We start from the raw sequence: 15,802 nt of genomic DNA, 5'->3' as shown, positions 1-15,802 counted from the left end.
TGGCGTGTTTGTGCCTGGTACTATGCATAATTAAGAACCAACCCAAGGTTTCCATTGGAAATATTTTGATATTTATGACCATGAGCAGATAAGTGCTTTATACTGTACATGGTGTATAAATACCTACATGCCCTATTATTTTAATAAAATCATTAATAGGTAAGAAATAATAATGCAACACCTGTCACTTAACACTAGGGGAAGGCAGCAACACTATACAAGAAAATACAATACAATACGATAAAATACATTACGTCCCCTACAGACGAACATTTGAATTGTAAAGTTTTAAAGAAATATGCATGTTCAATCACAAAAGTTAGATCACACATCTGCCTCTGCAAGGGCAGTACAAGCCCAGGATGTACAAAAGCAGGCGATTAAGCTGATACTCCTAAGAAGCACCAAGCAATAACGATGGAGACAAAAGTGAAAATAATTAAGAGAATGGAGCGAGGGGAAAAGATGGTAGACATTGCTTATTCTTTTCATTTTTTCTTGTTCTTTTTTTAAATAATATTCTGTGTATAGACAATTGGTATAGCGTCCTAGTACCTAAACAATGTTTGTTGGACTTACAAACAAATTGGACTTGCTCTCTGAACGTACAGTATGAAGGGGACATACAGTACTGTATGATACAATACAATACAATACAAGCAAGCGGATTGTTGCTCTCTATGGTGACCTTTACTATACAGCTGAAATTCCAGCCTCCTGACACACACTACAGTATGACCGCAGATAAATCCCTGCTATCTGTTATCACCCAAATGAGGATGCAAAGCTGCTTTGCGACAATGATCATTGTTAAACGCGCTATACAAATAAGGACTAATTGAATAAAAAAATGTAACTATAATGTTACTGAAAATAAGTGCTTCATTTAGAAGACTTTCCAATAAAAGTTTATCTTCGCTCTTTAAAATAAAGGTAATTAAGCCTAATTAAACCTTGCTGCAAGTACAGCAAGTGAAACCAGAGCTGCAAAAGTCTCGCTCTACCTCTGTGTGATCGCAAATCAAATCAGGAAATGTATATAGATTCATAACGGTCTTTAGGTGGTTTTCAAGAAATGGCTAAATATCCTTCAACAATAATTATTTTAATGAGAAAATGCATTCACACTGCTTATCCCTCAGATCCGCATCACTGAGGAACTGCAGCGTTTAGAGTTTGACTGAATGTGTGTATGCATGTTCTCCATCACTGTGTGTGTCTGGATCTGTTGCTCTCTGCTTTGTCCTCTGCAGGTACAGTGTGTACACTCCTCTGGTGAAGAAGATCAGAGCAATAAGGCAGAAATAGGAGCCGTAAATTATAAACTGTAAAACAGAAACAACACAGTGAGATAGTTATTAGATTAATACAGTTATCTCAGCTTCACTGCAACATGAGAACAGCTCTGAGGAAGCGTCTTCTCTATGATTTCTGATTTAAAGTAATCGCTCCAACCAGCGTGTATGCTTAACTGCTGAACAGTAAGGACTCGGAGCTCAGGTAGGAGAAAATAGAACAGTTTCCTTATTAAACGCCATCTTAAAATATGGACTTTGTTGGAGTCTTTAAGCAGTGACATTACAGACTGATTTAATTTCATTTTATTTTATGCTTTTAATTATGGACATTGTTAAAAAGCAGATTTACAGAAATAAAGGGAAGAAATACATGAATTTAAAATAAAAATGAAATGAAAAGATCAATTGCTATCAGTTCATCCCTAATAAGTTAAATGATGGTGTTCTATGATGATGATTTCGCTTTATCTTTCTCTCTCTGTCCCTTCCTTGAACTAACACTTCCTAGTTCATCTTCAGTCTTCAGTGTTCATCTTTAATGTTTTTTTATTTAAATGTTTATGTACATGATTCTATGTTTTTGCCCAAAAATATAAAAACTTTGTCTTTTGCTGTTAATAAACAGAGAACATTCTGACACCCAGCATGTGTGTGTGCTTATTGAAACACAGCGGACAGACAGAGCGATTTGTTTATTCATCTTGGTATTTTAAAACAGGCAACACTAAATGGCGGTGCGGATCTGGGCCAAGTGACAAATCGATCAGGACCCTGATGTTTTCCTGATGAATAAGAATAACTAATATACCATTGATATAGCACTTTTTTACCTTGAGGTGAGGGCATATACAAAACCTGAATAGAGAGCTCAGTGTGACGGAGCAACCAGAGTAAATATTACCAGATACAAACATTGATGTTCGTATTCCACGCAGATACAAGAAAATATACACAGCTGTCAAAGTTCAAACTGGCAATAAAGATTATTTAAATGCTGTGGGAATTTTAAATTGGACCTCAGCTCAAAGAAACCTTTATTTACCGGATCGTCTTACATTTTAATCCAGTAGCCCTGCTTTAAAACTTTACAGAGGTTCACTGAAGGACATTTGGGTACTAAACTGTTCATGGCAATTTCAGTTCTAAAACTATGGGAGTGATTGCAGTCATATGGTATCAGATCATCATAGCCATATTAGCAGTATATACCCTACATATATACTGTAACATCTAAGGTGTTTCAAAATGTGGTTGGATTGGGTCACACAGTCATACAGGTAGTACTGCATGTGAGTAGCTTCAAAGGGGTCTGATAAGACCTATGGAACAAAGCCTTTCTCTTTGTGGGAAAATTTTACCCCTCAAATTGAATCTTTCTGGTTTCTGTGTACGTTAATCGCCTCCATTTTTGGAATCTAAGGTCTGCTGGTAGTTATGAGAAGATGCACTGCTTGTCTGGTTTTATTAACTGTTAAGTACCTCAAGAAATCCTTTCCCATGGTTCCCACTGCTCTTTGCTGGCCCGATATCTGTCCACATCTTGGAATCTTCTAGTGCCATAATCAGTTAAAGGTTGTTGGTTTGATGAAGAGTTTAGTTTGCAGCATTAAACTGAAATGAAGTTCTCAGGATGGATCCTCTGAAGTACACCTCATTCTGATTTACCACAGAGGCCGAAGTTCAGCTTCGTGACAGTGAGCACAGTATGAGATTACTTCTGTTAACTCGTCATAAGTTCCTCACAGCTGCATATCAGTCCCTCTGGGTCATATGTGAAAAACAGCTATTATGGGATATTGAAGAAGACTGATGATGAAGAACAGCTTGCTGTACTGTATATAGTGCAGGAATATGACTTTGTATTTGGAAGATTTACTGTTTATTTCTAATCAGATGCTAGAAATCTTATTTTTTTTATTCTCTACTTTATGGATTTTTGCACTGTAAGGGGTTGTACAGGTACAGGTGATAAGGTGAGGGAAGGTAGGAGTGGTCACCTGGACTCATAAACGTTTGTGGATTTGATAAAATATAAACTTCAGCACATTCACGTGTTTGTTAGTGCCTTCTGGCTCTGGCTCTGAATTTCCACCATACCAGTTATTCATGGTCCTAGATACTGATGTTTCCTAAACCACTCAGAGAAACCTACCGCATGTTCTGCAAAGTTCTCCACTTACTGATTCTATCCATTCCTTACTTACCTCAGCTATCTAAATAGTTCATACTTTGCATTAATTTTATTTTGGTTTGTATTTAACCTTTTCAATAAACGCACCTGTGTTATGATGTCCAGTCCGAGTCCCCTGCTGTCCACGACAATGGATGTGAGGATCGTCTGGAGAACAAGTGCAACGAAGGTATTGACTCCAAAAACGAGTGCATAGCGCTCTACGGATAAACCGGCAGCAATCCGAAACCTGACACACACAAACACACACAAAACGTATACAAACATTACCGTTCTGTGAAAAATATTTGCCCCTTCCATGATTTTTTTTTTTTTTGCATTTGTAACAAGTAAATAAGTGATTTGTCCTGCTGCATAACCCAAGTGTGCTTGAGCTTGAGGTCATAAACTAATGCCAGGACATTCTCCTTCAGAACTTTCTGGTAAAGTGCAGAATTCATGCTTCCATCAATTATGACAAGTCATTCAGGTCCTGAAGCTGCAAAACAGCCCCAGACCATCACACTACCACCACCATGTGTGATTGTTGGTATGATGTTCTTTTTATGAAATGTTGTGTTAGTTTTTACGCCAGGTGTAACAGGACACACACACAGAGACACAAAGTAAAAAATTTTGCCTCATCATCACACAATATTTCCCCAAAAGTCTAATCAGGATGTTTTTAAGAAAATGTGAGACATGCCTTTGTGGTCTTTTTCAGTCAGCAGTGACTTTTGCAGGTCTTTTATGAGCTCCTGGATGAGTTGTCGTTGTGCTTTTGTGCTTTTGCACACACACACACACATACACACACACTAGAAACAAGATTCGAACCCTCAACCCTGTGGGTGTGAGTTGAAAATATTAACCACTAAGTCTCTTACATGGCAATGGTAATGAGCAGCATATAGAGACTCTTAAAGATGATGTAGCCACCATAACAGATCCAGATGTTGGAAATGAAAACCATTATGTAGAGCGCAGCACTGCTGAGGGCGGAGAGAGAGCCGAGAGCCAGTTCACCCCAGTGAGACCAGTTAACACGGCTAAACCCAACACCGTATGCTGAAGCTGCACCTGAACAAAACATAAGATATTTAGCATGACTTGAAAGTTAGTTAACTGACAGAGCTTCATGTCCACGTTCCTACTCCTGGGAGTCATACAGTACGTGTGAGAACAGAACCCTGATGCTCACCGAACAGGTTGGAAACAGCCTCTACTCCTCCGTTGAAGAGGGTGTCATTCTTGCTCGGCTCCACGGTTTCCCACAGCGCTTGAACGTAGTTTACAGTCTGGTTGTAGCCGCAGGTTGCCATCGCCCACCACACGGACCAGATCAGCATCTCCTTAGAGGAGAAACAACGAAGAAAATCCATCCAGAGTTGCCGAATGGTTTCACAACAACCTACAAGAGATGTAGGAGATCAGTGTGTGAACACCATTATGCTTAACAAGTTCCTCAACCCTCTTCTTGTCTCACCTGCTTTCTCTGCGTCTGCTCCAGATCCTACCAGGATCTCTTCCTGAGCTATCTCCAAGTCCTGCTGCTTATCTTCCATAAACTCTTCACTATGATCATTACAGTCTGTTTTGCCTTTTTCTGTTTCTACAGTCTTTTCTTTCTCGTTGCAGTCTTTCACTTGATTCATATCTCCTCCTTTGTCATTCCTTTTATTCTGGTGGAAGAACATGCTGGTTCTGGGCATTGGAAGAAGGATTGAGATAATGAAAGAAATGGAGATGAGGACTAGCGTGAACACCAGTATGTAGTAGTATGACATTAATTTAAAGGATAGCAGGATTTGTCCGGCAACAGAACCGAAAGTGTAGCCGATGAGCTGAGCGGCGCGACAGAACGACGTGGCTTTTAGGTAGTACTGTAGATCCACTACACTGTAAATGTAGGAGAAGTACGCCACCTCACACGCTGTGACCACACTGTAGGTGAACTGCATCGCTTGCATCCCCCCTACGCTCTCTAACCATAGCAGCATCACGTTGGTTGAGAAAAGGGCGAGGCACTGGACCATGATCACAGGTTTGTAGCGCAGCCAGTCTGTGAGCAGGAACACAGGAAGTAGCATAGCCAGGTACGAGTATGTCCACACTGGGAAAATCTGATTGGCCACCTGATTGAGAGGAATTAAAGAGGTTTAGGATTAATACCAATTAACTAAATAGCACTCTCAACCCACACTGCAATTACCTTCAGCAATTCATCATAAACATTTTTACATTCTACATTTCTGATCCAAGCTCGTATTTTCTCTCGTTCTTCGTTGAACCTTGGGTTTGGTTATGTAATGTTAAACTTTATCCCTGATCCTACCAGTTCTATCAATCCCTGTATGCGTCTCTTGGTCCTGGTGTTGGTCCACAACCCTGATCCCTGTACCCTATACATATTTCTAATTGTCTTTTCCTCTCCATATTAACCCTTCTCAGCACCTTAATGCTTATCAGCTCTTTCAGTCTGTGGCATTGACCCCTGTCCCCTACAGTGGTCTCTGATCCTCACCCTTCTCTCCCATATTAGCTTTGGGCTAGTTCATACATTTTCCTCATGTGTCACGATTGGTCAAAATCATGTCCGTAACCTCATACTGGTCCTGAGCCTTCAATCATCCTGTGGTTCCTAATTCCCTTATTCACTCTATAACACAATTTCTCCGGAATATTTTCTTATGCACAAAAGCTAAATATTATTTCTAATACTAAGTATTATTTTAAAATAATCTTAACTATTCTGCATATTCTCAGCACCTTTACACAATGAAAAACACTTTATATTAAACATGCTTTTTCTTTTGACAGTAATACAACTTTCTCTTTTTAATCGTAAGTATTTCTGGCAGATTTACAAAAGTATCAAAAGTACAAAAGTATCAAGAACACTTATTTTCTTAAACTCCTGATTTGCGTTCGGCGACATAGAATTTTGAGTTGCCATAAAGTCTGCCAGTCTATACCAATGGGGAAAAAAAATCACTGTTTAGGTACAGGAACTAGACTAAAAATGGGAGTCAAAAAATTGCCAAAATAGAATAAGAGCCAAAAAGGTTTTTTAGGAAGCCTGAAGAGCTATTCCTTAAAACTACATTAAATATACAAAAAAGTCTGGAAGTCTTTGGAAGCAATATATAAAAAAGTGAGGGGGGTCAAGACTTTTGCAGAGAAACATATTTAACAACGTAACATCCACAATTCACAAAAACACAAAGAGTGAATTCCATGTAAATGAATGAAAGAGAAATTGGTTTGACATGAAAATCCATCTATATCTCCTAATCGCAGTTGCTCATGGACAACAAGAATATCACGTAGGAAAACTGTGATTTTGAAGTGTCTCACAGATCTTTGGAAAGAAATGTCACACAGCCAGTGTGCTCTGTCTGATGCTGGGAAGCATTATAAACACCATAGCACTGCATTAAAACATTGCCAGGGCAAACAGACTCAACTCACACACCACCTGTGCCATGCATGTACAGTATCTACATATGTGTACGCTGTCTTGCGTTCCTTTACATTTTCTCTGCATAACTGATACACACAAGCGACATGAACCTGATCTCAAGTTGTGATGTACCTGCTCGATGGTAAGGTTTTTATCAGGACCGGTCATGTAGCTGATGAGAAATGGTTCGAGAGGTTTGACTGAACTGAAAAATCCATACAAACACAACAGCGTCGTGGGAAAACACCAACCCGTCCTCCATCTCCTAAATAAATCCATACTGCACACACTTCCTTAGGGCTCCTTAGTTCTAACAGCAGTGGGCTTCTATCCTCATCATTGTATGTGCGGGTGTATGTGTGTGTGTGTGTGTCTTTGGACATGCATACTTTAACAATCTGTCAATGAGCAACTGGGTCAAAGGTCTGTACACACACACACACACACACACACACACACACGTCCTTAATTCCTTCTAAGATAAGCGAAGGCACAATTTATAAATTGATGTCATCAATGTTTTATTACAAATCAGAAGTACGTCAAGAGTTTGGGAGAAGTACCCATAATGAAGAAAGCTTCATGAAAAGAATTTCCTAGATTCATTATATTTTTACATGATTGCTTGTTAAAAGATTTATGATTTATTAATTTTAAGATGAATTTAATGTGACGTTGTTTACTCGATGACTTGTGACGGTGGTTCCTTGGGTAGTGATGTTCAGTCCTTGCTCATGTTTTTCCCCTATCTCAACCTTGGGCATTATCTACAGTATACGGATCTCTCACAAGTACACACATCAATATAAATTCCTGCTGTGTCAAGTTTTCGTCTCCACTATAGAACAACAATCTTACGCTCATACATAAATGCAATAACCCATAATTATATGATTTTGGATAAAACTGCAGTTATTTTGTGATGTGCAACAAGGCACTGGGTGAAAGTACCCTTATCTTGGTTAGAAGAACACATAGTTTGACTCAGGCATAATAAAACTGTTCTCGTTAATGACCTTGAGCTTTACAAAAGAAACCCTGATTATGGTTTGAAGGGTCCATTGCAAGCATGAGGGAACTTCCCACTAAGTAAATACACCCTCATCTTGCTTAGAAGTTTAAAGGCTGAAAGGTCCCTCAGTTCAGGTGAATAAAAGTAAAGGGGAAAAGACACCACAGCTTGGGGAGAAATAAACCAACTATGACATTACACCCTTACAGTTGCAAATGCTTTACACTTCTGTTAGATGAAGGCATGTGCACATATTTACTTATAGTCACATACTGGAGGAAAAATATTATTTTTAATATTAGTACATTAAAACATAGATAACATGGCAATATATTATGGGTGGTTTAATTGCCTGCCTTGTAGTTTGCTGTTAAGGACTTTTTTTTCATTTCCTATTTGTGATTGTAGTGACACTGATACACTACAAGGAAACTGAGCTTTTACTTCAAAATAAAAGCAACAAGCAGCACTCATATATTTATATAAAACAACAGTAATATAAGTGTTGAACAAACACTTCATTATTTGGTATCTGGATATTGATTAATAATAAATAAATAAATTAGTCTGCAGTAACTATTTAAAATCCAAATCACTTTTTAATAAAATGTGAAGTGGTTATCACAAAATATTGCTTCAGTTTATGCAATTTTTTTTTACAATGCTTTCAATGATTTGACTATTTTAGACAAGTTTATATACATACATTAGTTTTATTCAAATGGCTCAAACTTGCACCTATTACCATTCCACTCCTCTCTCAGACAATTAATGCAACAAATAAGTAAAACAAATAACTCGTCTATTTTAAATGCCTTTTAAAATTACCAACAAATCTTGACTGCAGTGATTAACACAGTTGATGATGACACACAGCTGGAACCCTGTTACTGACTAATTAAATAGGCGGAGACAATTAGGGACAAAAGACACAATAAAAGGCCACTGTTGCTAGCTGTTTGAATGTGGGTGTGAACTTCGGGAATCATGGTGATCTCAGGAGTAAGGCTGGTCCTTGTGGGAGTTTTTCTTGCTTTAAACTATGTGTGCAGTGTACCTGCTTCTGTACAAGATGTGAAAATGGCATTTCAAGATTCTAAGTTTCCAGTGAAGCTCAATGTGCAGCCATCTGCCCAGTTTAATGTATGCCAAGTACAGGGGTTTGAAAGGGTTCCTTGTGGACTCCCTGGCATTCAGGCTGCTCAATGTACTGCCATTAACTGCTGTTTTGATGGCAGCCAGTGCTATTATGGGAGAAAAGGTAGGTTTTATATCTTACCTGACTTGGCTTTGGTTAAAATGCCAAACTGACTCCTGTTTCTTCCTTAACCAGTGACTGTCCAGTGTACTCTTGATGGCCAGTTTATCTTGGTGGTGGCAAGAGATACAACCCTTCCCAGGATAAGCCTGAATTCTATCAACTTGCTGGGAGGAAATGCTGCACCCTGTGGTCCTGTTGACTCAAATGTGGCCTTTGCTATATACCAGTTTCCTGTAACGGCTTGTGGAACAACATTGAGGGTTTGTTAATATCCCCCTTCCCGCCAAATTCATGAGGTCTGTCTTGATGTTTATGGTCCTACCTACTCTGTCCAGGTCCAAGGTGGTTATGTGGTCTATGAAAACAAGATGATCTCTGGCTATGAAGTTGGAGTTGGACCCCGAGGAGCAATCACAAGGGACACTCACTTTGAGTAAGTTTACTAACTTATGGTAGGGGATCGTTTTGGGGCTTTCACTGATCTGTGGCTTCCTTTGCAGGCTTTACTTCCAGTGTAGATATGCTGGTGTCAACTTTGCAGCTGTGTCGTTTGAGCCTTCTGCTGCTGCCAATCCTATGCCCCTTGTTGCTTCTGGACCACTCCAAGTAGCAATAAGGCTAGGAAATGGCCGCTGTGCCACAAAGGGATGTAATGAAGGTGAGAAGCTTCTGTTTAAATCTTGATGTGCAATCTGAATTTAAACTGTCAACAGGAATTGATGCCCTACCTCCCAACAGAAAAAGTGGCCTACAACTCGTACTACATGGCTACTGACTACCCTGTGACTAAGATTCTGAGGGAACCAGTGTTCGTTGAGGTTTACATCGTGGGAAGAAACGATCCGAATATTGTGCTGGTTTTGGGAGACTGCTGGGCGACTGCTTCCCCTAACCCCTACAGTGGACCACAATGGGACCTTCTTTTGAATGGGTAAGTTGTTCACATGTCCTTTCTTGGTGTGGGCCAGTGACTGACCAGGGAGTGACTACCTGTCTGTGTATTCCAAAGGTGTCCATACACAGATGACCACTACTTGACCAAGCTGATCCCAGTTAATGGAACATCTGGACTTGCATACCCTACCCATTACAGACGCTTTGTCCTGAAGATGTTTGCCTTTGTGAATCCTGACATGACTCCAGTGCAAGAGACGGTGAGGACTTGCTTTCTGCTTGTGCTGTTGTACATGAAATGAGTTCTATTGCTAAGGTTTGTCTTCCTTCTCAGGTCTTCATCCACTGCAGTACATCTGTATGTCTTCCATCTGCACGAGACTCCTGTCAGCCTGTGTGTGCCAGAAGAAGTAGGTAGACTCTTGTACAACTGTCTGCTGCTTCACTTGACTGGCTTATTGACTTTGTTCATCTTCTTTTTAGGAAGAGATGTTTCCGCAGAAGAGCGTGCTAACAAATCGGCAGTAGTGTCTAGTGGAGAAGTGATCTTTACCCAGAGTTCCACACCTAGCTCTGATTAAAATTGTGATAAATAAAAGGTTTTTGCTTTCAAACTCTTTAGCTGTTTCAGTTGTGTTGTGAAGTGTCTCCTGGGTATGACCAGGTTATAATCATGGGTGTTTTCCATTAAACTGCATATAACTAGTATGTTTAAACATGACTTTCTTACTATTCTCTAATGGGATTTGGAGGCTGGGTACAGTATTTGTTCTTGTTAGCACCATTTTTGCTAGTTAATGGTAACGGACAACCGTTAAGTCTTTTGACAAGGCCCAAAGGTATGTGGCTTAAGCTATAGGCCAACACCCTGGTTATGCAATTCTGATAATCAAGAGTAGTCATCCCATGCTGAAATGGCAGAGGAACCCTCTCCTGTGGTTGACCTGTGTTGTGGAAACTATAATGGTGCATTTATGTACAGTAATCTTGTAAACCTCCTTGGGTATATGCAGAAAGTGACAAATACAGGTGCTGTTTATCATTAGCATCATAGTGGCTCTAGGTCTGTTAGCGTGGTAACCAAGTGTCAACTTCTCACACAGTAGCAGCCAATTCTAATGCACAAATGAGGCTGAAGTTCTGTCCTATTACCCATGGTGGGCTTATTCTTCCTAATTAATTTTACTCGAGAGATACCAAGCTAGCAGCACTAACAGGTTTTTTTTTTTTTTTTTTTTAGTTTCAAATGTTCTATGCGTTTAAGACACTAACTTATTTTGATGCCCATTTATATAACTTAAAAAATAATAATTGGTCATACCAGGGAGCAAATTTCTTTTAACTGCTACAATTATTTAAGGTGTAACAATGACCCTAAATATTCAGTCACATGATTAAGTTCTGTAGGTTCAGACGTGACCCATAGTTGATAACTGGGTGATTATGGATTAAGCTAAGCATGGTATGTTTACTGTGGTAGTATATTTTAATTAAGAGGATTGTAATTATATTTAATTTAAAGTATATTAAATCTAAAGTGACCTGCTTTGAGTGGGTCCTACTACACTGATTTACTGAGTCCAGTATGGCCGTGAATGCTGTTCTCAGGTCTTCCGGATTTTTAAAATGAATATTAAAGCCTTCAGCAATTAATACTTTGTCTACAGAAATGACCAGGTTTGAGGAGAAATTTAGAATACGGCCCTGGTCAATCTGTAAATGACGGTGGGAATGACTAAGTATACTTAATATTTGTAGCTACACTTCTTTACTACAGAGAACTTCAAATGCATTAGTCAGATTATCGTTGTAAATAACTGCGACGCCTCCTCCTCTAGCAGTTAGGTGAGGCTGGTGAATGTAGCCGTATCCAGGAGGACTAGCTTTATTTAAAACTGCATACTTGTTCTTTTTAACCAGTTTTTTGTTAAACACAGTATATCAAACCCCTGATCAGTGATAGTTTCATTACTTTAAATGTAAGAGATCTAATATTTCCCAGTCCTAGGTTCAGATCAGAGGTGCTGGCTGTGTCTTCAGTGTCTACAGAATTTGTGGTCCCTATATTAATTAAATTACTAAAACACACTTTTTTGGGTCTTTGTAAATTTTTGTTTAAAACTTCTAGCTAAGCACTTGCTGTTGCAGGAAAAAACACAAGCTTTCGGCCTCACATTCAACACAAAACAATAAAAATTAAAAGCCAAGCTCGCACAACTCTCAAACTTTCTCAGTTGAACTTCAGGCCCTCAGATATACAGTACAAAAATCTGTCCAAAAGCCACGCCCCCTTCATTTGCAGGATAAAGGCTTCCACTCTGTTACTAAACATATGAGAGAAATAAAAATCATAACTTATATCCAAGAATTAGTGTACTTGTGGAAATGAAGGGATACACATCAGGAACAATACTCCAGTCGTCTGTGGTCATGATTTAACCCATAATAGACTGGTATTAACTCTGGAATTTGGAATTTCTCATAGTCTACCTGAGCCTCCAGGAACAAACTGGACTTTAATCTTACACATCTCCTCTTATACTGAACTTCCAGTCTCGCATATTATTATGCAGATCAATCCCTGCTATCTGTTATCACCCAGATGAGCATGGGTTCCCTGTTGAGTCTGGTTCCTCTCAAGGTTTCTTCCTATTACCATCTCAGGGAGTTTTTCCTTGCCACTGTCGTCGTCGTCCTAGGCTTGCTCATCAGGGACAATCATATAATTTTGATTCATACACATTTACATTTCATACAAACTTAATTCTTTTGATTGTGTAAAGCTGCTTTGTGATGATGTAAATCGTTAAAAGCGCTATACAAATAAAATTGAATTGAATTGAATATTAACAGCCCAAAATGTGTCACTGAAAATCCCAATAAAATACATTTGTTTGTGGTTGTAGTGTGATAAAATGTGAAATGTTTTAAGGGGTGTGAATACTTTTGCAAGGCACTGTATATATTTATTATAGCACCATTCTTATTTTTTTTTTAACAGACATTTTTTTAGATTGTTTGTGTGTGTGTGTGAAAATCCCGGCAGGAGACCAGCAGGTCCTGAAGTACTCACACCATCCCGAGGTAAAACCACAGAGATCAGACTTTATCCTCATTCTGGTGACTGATGTGAACATTAACCCTTAGGAGTCTGACTTGCCGCCGGCGGAAAAAAAGCATTTTTTTCTGATAACCGTGAAAAGAGTTTAAAATGCTCCGTCATGATTAATCATACACATTAGTGTAGTACATCATTTGAATCTGTAAAGGGTCTACTTTTTTTCATGTATACTTACAATAACCACAAAACAATGTGCTTTTGTAAAATAAAGAAAATAAACAGGGTGCGCTTTCAGCCGTCTCTGTCTCCGCGAAAATCTTTTTGAAACACGTCACTAAAATGAACTGAAACTCCGCGAATACTGCACAGACAGACATGAGAAATATATCTATAGAAAGCTTAAAGGGTCTACTTTCAAATGATGCAATTCACATTGAAAACAAATATTCTCAGTTTATATAATCCGTATAAAACCAAGGAGAGGCACAGAATTTCTGTTGCACTTCATTATCTGCTAATGACCCGCGGCAGGACACGCCCACACGCCATTCACACGGAAAACAGTCCCGGGGTAATCTACATACGAGGCCACGCCCCCCGGGCAACGGCACGAAAACACACACAGACCGGCTAAAAAACACTCGGATTCAGTGAGTTTTCTGCACGTTTGGAAGATGGCACGCGCTGTACAGCAGAGGAAACTCTTCAGATGATTTTGGGCAGTGAGGAGGAGTTTACATTTACCTCAGGAGAAGACCGTGTGATGGAGAACGAGAGCATTTTGAGGAAAGAACAGATCCAGCAGAGGACATTGAAGCAAGCTGCTGTGACACTGGGTAAGTTATTAAGTCTTATATAACTCTTGTTCTGATAATATTAAACTAATATTAGTAAATATGTTCCTCACTTCAGCTAGCTCTTGTCAGCTTGTGTGACACATTGGCTCCTAATGCCATTTATATAGTTTAGTGTAGCATGTAGATAACACTGCTAACAGGCTGCCTTATGTAGCAAACATGTTATTTCCCGGTGGCTAAGCTAATGTCTTATGGAGTTTACAGATGTTTATAAATGTTCTAATGTATTTCACCTCGTTTTAAATAGCTTTAGATTATGGTTGCTAATATGTATTTGGATCCGTTTTGGTTAGCTTATAACACTGCTATCAATAATTTTATTTAGCACAAACAAGCTAGCTCCAGTTAGCTAAATACTGCCTTATGTAGCTAAGAGACATAATGAATTTATGAATGTTTATGAATATTTCTGTGGTGTAAATGTTCATAATGCCTTTTGTTAAGCTTGTATTTACAAATACCTGTTTAGAATGTGTTAAATATGTGTGTAAAGCATGTCAGGTGGATGGTGTTTGCTAATGCCTCAGGTGTAAATGTTTAAGATGCACTAGACTTGTCTAGTCTATTGTCCATCAACAGACACAGAGGGGCACAAAATGTATACACTTCATACCTATTAAGCGTCCATACCTATTAATTGCACATCCATTTACTATGAACAGTATAGGCTAACTTTTTTATTTATTTATTTGTTTTTAGGAATGTGTCTGCATCACCCTTGCCTTTACCAGCACCTCACATCAGGACACCACATCAGGTTTGCACCATTTTACCATGAATGTTGTTTGCACTTTTTATTTATTTGGAACTGTTTCTGGAATTTTTGCAAGTGAATCTTAAGTTATTCTAAATAAACCACAAACAAAGTAATATGTTTCTGTCTTCTAATTATTTTCTTGTAACACTTTCCTATGTGTAACACTTTCACATGAAAGGGGTAATTATACAGCTCATTATGCGGTTCTTTGTCTTCTCTGGCGTGAATTACAGCATTATTCATGATCATTCACGCCTCCTCGCATACTGCCTTTCTAAACAAAAAGTGTCTTAGAAAATTTAAATGAATGTATTGTTTTCTGTAAATGAGTAAGGAAAGTGATTGTCACATCATTTTGAAGTAAAACCTCTACATTATAAGATCCAGGTCACAAAAGTCTTGTGCACAAATGTTATGAATGTGTTTTGTGGTCTTATTTCAGTGAGTTGTTTTTTTGTTGTTTTCAAAAATCATGCATAACATTTTTTTTCTCCAATATACAAACTTGTACATACATGCTGCTCATATATTATTGTTGCCCAGTTTGTGCTGAATACAATGATATCAGACTTTAGATATTTATAAGTTTATAAGTAACTGAAAAATACACAAATGTCAGGACATGTCAGAATCTCTTCAGAGCTCCAAAACACCCTCAGACTCCTAAGGGTTAACTGAAGTGTTTAAGCTGTTTGTGCAGCAGTCACATGATCAGATGATTAGATAACTGCATGAATCTGCAGGTGTTCCTAATAAAGTGCATAAAAAGTGGAGATTCAGCATTTATTCTGTGTTGCAGGGTATAGTTGCTGTTTGTCCTCAGTGTCCTGCCCTCTTTAGCACAGTGTCAGTGACATCACGGCGGGGGTGAAGTCCAGGTCAAAAAGGGTCATTTCTGAATTCATTATACTGTAGTTCAATTGTTTTAAAGATGTGTTTATGTCATTATCCAAACCGTATAAATTCATACAGTATTGACAATTATATTCAAGTTCCTAATGTGCCCTTACTATGCATTCTTTATTTGCA

General features: G+C 38.7%; 1 protein-coding gene and 1 pseudogene across 1 annotated transcript; one reads left to right on the top strand and one right to left on the bottom strand.

Annotated features, from left to right (window-relative positions):
• Positions 1–91: 91 nt before the first annotated feature.
• Positions 92–7,213, bottom strand: slc19a3a (solute carrier family 19 member 3a). The gene is made up of 6 exons (XM_053507661.1): positions 7,064–7,213; positions 4,955–5,603; positions 4,670–4,879; positions 4,356–4,548; positions 3,577–3,718; positions 92–1,325 (listed from the first exon to the last, which is right to left on the bottom strand). The coding sequence occupies exons 1-6, from the start codon at positions 7,208–7,210 to the stop codon at positions 1,170–1,172; spliced, it is 1,497 nt and encodes a 498-aa protein (XP_053363636.1). The 5' UTR covers positions 7,211–7,213; the 3' UTR covers positions 92–1,169.
• A 1,693-nt stretch (positions 7,214–8,906) lies between these two features.
• Positions 8,907–10,717, top strand: LOC128533000 (zona pellucida sperm-binding protein 4-like; annotated as a pseudogene).
• Positions 10,718–15,802: the final 5,085 nt, after the last annotated feature.

Source organism: Clarias gariepinus, chromosome 11 (assembly GCF_024256425.1).
Source record: "Clarias gariepinus isolate MV-2021 ecotype Netherlands chromosome 11, CGAR_prim_01v2, whole genome shotgun sequence".
NCBI classification, from domain to species: Eukaryota; Metazoa; Chordata; class Actinopteri; order Siluriformes; family Clariidae; genus Clarias; species Clarias gariepinus.
This window is presented reverse-complemented; position numbering and strand designations above follow the sequence as displayed.